Source organism: Protomyctophum bolini (genome assembly GCF_963924005.1).
Source record: "Protomyctophum bolini genome assembly, chromosome: 10".
NCBI lineage: Eukaryota > Metazoa > Chordata > Actinopteri > Myctophiformes > Myctophidae > Protomyctophum > Protomyctophum bolini.
The window spans coordinates 23,186,238-23,194,681 of NC_137871.1; the positions used below are offsets into that span (position 1 = coordinate 23,186,238).

The 8,444-nt window shown below is 42.6% G+C and overlaps 1 protein-coding gene across 1 annotated transcript in view; it reads right to left on the reverse strand.

Annotated features, from left to right (window-relative positions):
* Positions 1 to 1,593: 1,593 nt before the first annotated feature.
* Positions 1,594 to 8,444, reverse strand: part of LOC308322226 (26S proteasome non-ATPase regulatory subunit 6-like) — a gene marked incomplete at both ends in the record, with an annotated part of 15,320 nt that continues 8,469 nt past the window's right edge. The window contains one exon of the mRNA XM_080773420.1: positions 1,594 to 1,994. Coding sequence (XP_080629546.1) covers positions 1,594 to 1,994 — 401 coding nt within the window. The remainder of the gene's footprint in view (positions 1,995 to 8,444) is intronic.

Below are 8,444 nucleotides of genomic sequence, written 5' to 3' on the forward strand. Positions count from 1 at the left end.
TGTGTGTGTGTGTGTGTGTGTGTGTGTGTGTGTGTGTGTGTGTGTGTGTGTGTGTGTGTGTGCGCGCGCCTGCGCATTAGCTCTTTTATGGCTACTGTCTGTGATGGAATTGTCTGTTAGGAGAGTGGTTATTACGACCCCTAAAGCGGTCCATTGTTCACGAGCAGTGGATAACATAATCAGAGAAAGCCAAAGCACCATGCATGGCTTTATTGGCCCAAAGTGTAACCGCCGACCAAATTTAAATATCACAAAACGGAAAAGAACAAGACATATCCGCATCATACCTGCACCTGCTGTGCCAGACAAGTAAGCAATATTGCACGAGAGGTGCTTTATTGTCATTAATGGCACACCTGCGTTTCTGCTCCACAGGGAGCGCAGAAGTGCCATTAATGACAGCAAAGCAGTGGTTTTCAACACTCTGGGCATCCATGGGCACACATTCAACTTGAGGACACACGTACGTTGTAGGTAGAAAATATCAGTATCTAGGCTTATCTTATTAGGTATAATGGTCTAATGCTATGTCATTGTTGTGTTGTGTTTTAAATTTTACATTTAATACATTTATACATAAAATAATTCATCATTTGGTTATTATGATGATTGTCATTTTGGTGCTTCCCCCGGCACAGTTGTGCCATGCGTGTGTCTATTGATCTGTAGGTATACTGCAGGGGAGCTCTCTGGGCCAACCACGCAACAGGTTGTCGATCCCAGGGCAATCACGCACAACAACTAAACGGAAAGAAAATGAATCCAACAAAAATAAACAAGACCAAACTACGGGACTTCCTAAAAACAAAACAAAGTTTCAAAGTAATTGGTCCAGACTTAACACAACACGAGGGTCAACCAACATGGCTGCTGCTATAACAGAAAGAGAACTGAGGCTTCATTAGTAGTTCCACTTCCCCTCAGCCCTCCTCTGAATTATGTAACAGTATTATGTATAGCATACAGAGGCCACTTGGAGAGCAGAGCGAAGGTGGCTGTGGTAGGAATGGGGGATTTAAATTTAATATAATTAGTGTTTTTTAAAGAACTATAGATGCTACAGTAAGTAGGCGATTGAACGTATAAGCATAGCAATGTAAGCCGACAGACCTATGTATAATATGTATTAGAAAAAGTGAAACTATGAAGCATGTCAGTTTTTTGTGTGTCGTTTTTAACTGGAGTAGGCCATATTGTGGTGATTGCCACCACAGTAGGCCATATTGTGGTGATTGGCCATATTGTGGTGATTGCCACCACAGTAGGCCATATTGTGGTGATTGGCCATATTGTGGTGATTGCGAGCGCAACAAGAGCAAAGCAGGTATGTGCTTGTTAGCGTGTCATTCTCGTGATTTTGATTTGAAATTCTTCCTTATTCATTATGCTGTGGTGAACACTTCATTTGCACTACAAGTAACAACGTCTTCGCCATATTTGGCGGCTACAGTAGAAGAGATTGCACAGAATTGTGCAAGCCGTTTAGCTTACACACACACACACGCACACGCACACGCACACGCACACGCACAGTGAATCATAGTCAATCGGTCAGTCAGTCATTCACTCATTCACACACTCGGTCAGTTACTCTCATAGTTTCACATCATCATCATCAGTAAAGCATAGCGGAGCGTCCACACGCCCTCCGTCCTTACCTGACTCGTCTTCGTCCTCCGACTTGTTCTCGTTGTCCGAGTCCGTGAGGGTGAGGGCCGAGTTCTCGCGACTGGACACCCCCGAGCTGCGCCGCGACTTGACTCCTCCGTCTTGGCCGTGGCCTTGGCCTTGGCCGTGGCCTTGGCCTTGGCCGGCCCACAGCTGGATGGCCCTCTCCGGAGACATGCAGGGCCCCTCCGGGTCATCTGAGTCGGCGTCCGACCCTGCGCTCAGGGAGTAGCCCCTCTGGAGGAGACCCCTCCCCAGGTCGGGGTGGGGGGGGTAGGGGGCCGACGGCTCGCACACGCCCAGCTCGGCCAGGGTGAAGTTACCCGCTGTGGGGAGAGAGAGGCATAGATACGCGGTCAGTGGTGAAAAAACTACTCACATCAGGGGTCTTCGCTATGGTAGACAATTTGGTCAATTTTATTTACTAGCCCTTACCCGTTGTGAGATATTTGCCCCCATCTTGTGGCCGTGGGGGGTATTGCGCCCGGGCGCATTGCCCATCGTGTGGTGATGTAAAAACAATATTTGTACAGTAAATATGACAGTTGCGTCTGTAAAAAGTAGCCTAGCTGGATTCTGGGAGCGTGCAGAATTTTTTTGCCATGGAGAGATGTGTGCTAATAGTGTGGCTCGGTCGGAGATAGACCACAGACGGAGACCACGGCTGTAAACGGCTGTTTTAATCCACTAATAAATTCATTATTAATCATTAATGTGTCAAATCGAAAAAAGGGCTCCGTTAAGACCTCCATATAATTATGGTCCATGCCTGTGTGAAAAGTGGGAGTGGTGCAGCCAATGATGAGATAACGCTCTGTCAGTGACATTCATTCAGACATTCAGACAGACATTCAGACATTCGCAGAATTATAGTATGATTATAGTATGATTATAGTATGATTGAAGGATATGAAGACAAGACAGATTTCAGGCTGTCTCGAGACGCCATCAACAATTTTATTGGAAAAATACCTGTGGGTGTGAGAATGTGGAGAATGTGTGTGCTCACAGTGCATCCTATACAGTAGGATAGTAGAATAGGTCAGATGCCTCATTATCGGATATCGTTGCCATAAAAAGGGACAAAGGCACAATGTGATTTTTATATTGCTACATGTCTGTAGTTTATGAAATGATGTGATAGCAATGTCAAAATGGTAGCTGATTACTTGTTTTCCGCCCTTATATCTGATATATAATATGATTAATTGGTATATAGTGAATGGCATAATTCAGCAAATAATGGGCTGATTTTGATGACTTTGCCATCAAAGTATTGGTTTTCAGGGGTGCCGAGTTGATTTATGAGGTGACTGAAGCAATGAAAGTGCAGTGTCAAAGGTCAATGTCAAGGTCATTTTGGATCCAAAACGTCCTATAATACTACGCTAAACCACCTTGGACTTCTTTCGATCACGTTATCACCTGTTGTCCTCTGATCCAGAAGCCGTAGATTAACTCACAGGTTGCGGAAGAACGCCCTCTATCGTAACCACTGAAAATAGATGTCAATGGCTGTCTGCATGTGAGTTGAATTTGAAATGACATCTATAGACGTCATTGGCAGTCAATGATATTGAACTACTCAATCTCTTCCTCGCCAGAACTGTCCTGTTCAACTGTAGGTATTGAGTCTTGGTTTGCTTGGTTTGTACAGTTCTCAAGTTTGTAGAGGTCTGTACATGTTAACCCATTGCTGAGACAACTGCAGTTAGGAAGCTTGCATACTCATGCACATTTACAGGCCAAAAACTCAAGGACTGGATTTGGTGCAGCTGGGCTGTGCGCATCCCCTGAATTGGTGTCCACAATCAACAGTTGTCCATCCACTCTGTATGGGATCTTGTGTGGATGGGTGGGTCTGGTAATTGGCACGGAGGGCATGGAGAAATAGAAATTCTCTACACAGCCTCCCCTCTCCTGGCACAGAAAAGCTGGTAGCAGATCACATTCATGTCACTGTAGGTGGTCCCAGACAGGTACCAGTTACAAGTGAACTGTTGGTCAAAGAGCTCTGTTGAAACATCCCAAGTCTCAGACGCGTAACTAGATGTCAGTGGGCCAGCAGGGCCAGCAGGCTGATCAGCGAGTGCTCCCGGCCTAAGGAATAGCTGCAGGGATGTCTGTGTGAATGACCACAATGATCTGCAGGGGTCAATAGGTCATGCTGCAAACAGACAGAGAGACAGACAGACATACACACTAAGCCCTGTATTGTGAACGCTTAGCACCGCGCAAAAAAGTGTTAAAAGATTGTGAGTGTCAGAGAGCATGCAGGCAGAGCTGCAGCCATCCACCACTGCAGACAAGCTCCCAGACAACATTTCATTATCCTGTTTGCACAACAGTGAGGCAGTTCAAGTTATGTTGTATTATAACCTGACAACTGTACGTTAAAACATTGTATATTACAGATAATGTATGCCTTTGGAATACAGTTGCAGACTTGCAGTACATTGTGATGTACTGGGAAAACTCCCAGTATAAAAGAGCCTCATTGCTACAGTACTTTGTAATTTTGTATAAGCTAACCCTTATGAAAACAATCATAGCTATTGAAATGTCTTAAACTTCAAACAACTTTATTAATCCCACTTCGGGCAATTAGTGTCAGGCAGCTTAAAAACAGAAACACTGTTAGCAACAAATAAACAATACCCCAAAGAGCTAAATGTGTTATAAATATGATTCTCAACTAAGTAGTAAAACATGTTTAATCAAACAACACAATGTCAACACAGGCATATCAAATGCAAGTAAGATGAATAGCTTACATATAGATCTAAATGTTTTACTATGAGTAAATTAGTTGAATAATATATGTTTCAAAAGCTGTAGGGCCTAAACTATTATTTTTTATTATATAAACATATTGAAAACAGTGTTAATCATATAAACCCAATTTAGTGTCATGCATTACTTCTTAGTTTCCCAGGCTAATTACCAAAAAGCGCAATGAAATCATATAGGACAACTCCCACACTGATCCAAATGAGGAGTTGCAAGTGTACCCAGAAGCAGATTGACAGCAACACAGGCTATAGGTCTCAAAAGGTCAGTCAAAGAAGCAGCCGCTATTGACAGGTTTGTACAAAACCTTGTGTAATAATAGCCCACCTTTTCCACCATTGCCAAATACAGACAGTTAACAACACTGAGGATTTTCCTATGCACCTGCTTTCTACGCCAAGGCCTGCACAATATGAATGTTGTGTAAGATCTGATCTATTCCAACATCGCTAGACAGTAAATATGTTTCAAAGTGTGAGTTTGGGGATACGGCACATCGCTGGCAGACAGTGACTAATAATTGAACTCAAGGAAGTCTCAATCAAGTGAGAACTCGATCATTGACATCTGACAAACTGTGACATATGAGACAAATGAGAGCCAATGTTTCACAGCAGAGTGACAGTTTCCTGTGTTTCCAACTTTCCACCACAAAGAAATCTCACTGTCAGGACGGGATTGCACCACCGTAGCCATATTGACCGGGACTTGGGAGCATATAGTCAACAGGACTAACTGGACCAAATATATAAACATAAACACTGTCCCCACCCAGTCCCCACACGTCGCACATGTAGCAGAGCTACGTCCCATATAGCCTGAAGGGATGCGACACTCTGATTGTTTCAAACACACATGCAGCTTTCCGTTTCAGAGTGAAACTTCTAAATTAAATGTCCCAAAAAGCCATTGCACCCCTGCTTTAAAGAAGAAAGCCACAGAGAGAAAAATAAAGTAAAAATAAACAAGCAAGAATGTGTTGACTTATTTCCTCCATAGTCATTGTATTATATTTGTTTAGCCTCCTGTACTATAATTTTATTTCTATGGAATAGAACTGTCAGGGGAACTAATACAGTCGAGTTTTCTTAAAGCCACTAATGAAGCAGCAGTTGTTGTGCTGCCCTCATTGTATCAACATGCAGCTCTACTGTATAGTAAATGAGGCAGGCGTAGAGCGGCAGAAGATGTAGGATGCACGTGCTTGCGTGCACGAGTACAAGTTTAAGAATGCCAAAGGAACAATTAAGGGTTCATTGAAACAAAATATATCAACCAACTAGGATTCAGCGTTACAGTTGTACATCCGTATGGGTCCTGCAGACCCCTGCGACAGTGAAGATTTTTAACGTTTTTTTAGTTTGTTTTAGTGGGGTGCAATGGGATGCAATCAAATTCTCTCAACGCTTATGGGAGTAGATTAAGATTCTTGTTGTGAGTGCCAAGGTTCAATTGGGTTCAAGGTTGTACTTTATTGTTACATCTTGTGTACAGGTACATAAGAGTCTCCCAGAGGAAGCGGATGCTTCTTTGATACGACTCTGGTTGTCATGGTCAGTGCTGCAGTCCTCTGAGGTAAGGCTTCTGAGATGTATGTGTGTGTGTGTGTGTGTGTGCGCGCGCGTGTGTCTATAGTGTGTGGCTGCTTTTGTGTGAGTATATTTGCTTGTGTGTGCATAAGTGCTTCATGTGCTCCATGTATGTGTGTGTTTATGTGTGTGTGTGTGTGTGTGTGTGTGTGTGTGTGTGTGTGTGTGTGTGTGTGTGTGTGTGTGTGTGTCTAACAAGAGAAATGAGATCAGAGGTCGACGCCTGCTGAGCTCAGGGACGGACGATGTTGTGTGAGAGCTTTGAAATGAAATAGCAGAGACATGGAGCAGGTGGAGGACATAATACATGGCTTGAATGAAAGGAGAGAACTACTGTGTTTAGATGAGAGACAGGGAGAGATAAAGGCGGTGTGGGAAGGTAGTGGTGCAGGGGTCAACCCTGATATTTTCATCAATTGGTACCAGTGACCTAAGGTGACTAAGATCTTTGTATTATGTATTCCTACAGTGTACATGTGTAGTTTATATTTTGGTTCCAATTCAGTAGCTTAATGCCAGTTATCATGACCATTTTGTGACCATACCATTAACAAACTATATAAGGGAACATTTTCTAAATGTCATTATGCGTTAGCCATGACCAGCCCAAATGTGGTGACCTCATCACATTTGTGATGACGGCTATGGCCGTTTTTATCCCAAGGAGTGTTTTTCGTGCAAAACTAATGCTTGGAATGGATTAAAAATCATGACAACCCCCTAGTTTGACACATCACATGCCATTTAAAGCATAATGGAAATTTGTTTTTAATGGTATGCTCACATGATGGTCATGATAACTGACATTAAGCTACTGAATTGGAAGGTGTCTCATACCAAAATATAAACTACAGAAATGTAGGAATGCAAAAATACAAAAATGTTACGGTCACCTTAGGTGGCACCAAAATCTGAATCATGAACAATTAGGTGTTTTCGACCGGCACCCGCCCCTCTAGACCAGAAACCACACAGGCTGGACATCTTTATAATTACACCCTTAGAAGGCCGGGGCGTGTGGAGATGTCTTTAGGTCCTTTTTAATGGTATAAAACCGGATCGCTAAAATAAAAATTTTGACAGCTCCCATTGCTATGCTCGCAGCCATTCACTTCCTTGTTTACGGGCCGACAAATCTCGCTATTCTCTCTAAATCTACGGTGCTGTCCATGGTTTTGATCAGAGCGCCAATGTTCTGCCCTAATTTCTGACTTAACCAATATGGAATATGAATGCTTCTTAAGAGAGTTCAGATGAGGTAGCGCGAGGTATGGAACTGGAAATGGAAAAAAATCCGGGGCATAAAAAGTGTCAATTGGTTCAGGAATATGAAAGAAGACATATCACAGGTTGGATTCCAATCAATAGTTATATTGATTGCACACTGCATTCTTTAATTGAGGCATCTAAACATTGGAGGGGACGCATTAGTCCGACGTCCTGTAGGTTAGTCCGACATACTTGGCCGGTTAAGACTCACTCGTGGCTTCCGCGGGAATACGTATGGTTAGAGTTAGAGACAGGTTAGTAATGTTGGATTATTGGGAAGTCGGACTAACGCTACGCATCCCTAAACGGTGGCGTGTATCGATAAAAGTGTTGTTTTCAACAATATTTGTAGATATGTTTTGAGGTGTCCTTATCAAACGAATCATCGTCTAATGTATGATTCATTGAACTGGTTATTACCCCATGCCAGGAGACATTTTCATGGTTACTTTTTGTCAACCAATTTCAATTATCCTAGATACCTAAAAACCTTCTTGAACCCGTTCACATCTACTTATTCTTTAAGACATACCCAACATCTTTTTTTCACTGTGCCCAGTATTTCAAGAGAAATAGGGAGACGTGCCTTCAAGTTTAAAGCACCAGCAGATTGGAACATCCTGCCCTTGTCCCTTAGATCAATTACCTTTTTCAGTGCTTTCAAGGATGCATTGCTGGTTCATCTTACATCTAGCTGTTCTTGTTTCTGATTATATTTCCTTGTTTATTTAAACTTTTGGCATATACTTGTTTATTTTCATTGATTGTCTATTTTCGGGATTTTTAGTTTTTGTATTTTGTATCTTACTTGCAATGGTATATACTAGTATATTACTTAACTTCCAAGGTTACAAGTAATCTGATGTAGTGGGTTTGTGGTGGGTTGAGACGGGGGAAGAGCCTTTGTGTATGTCCTTATTGTTGTTGTGTACTACTACTGTACTGTACTGTACTTGTTTGTTATGTTGTGCCCTTGAAAACGAGTTGCTGCAACTCAAGGGACTATCCTTCAGGGAACTTTCAAAATAAAAATAAATACATTGATTGTGCGCAGACCTGAGTGTGCGGAGCTTCCCTCTATATATTTCATGATCCCTTTGTGGCTCCAGCACCTCACTTAAGTTTTTT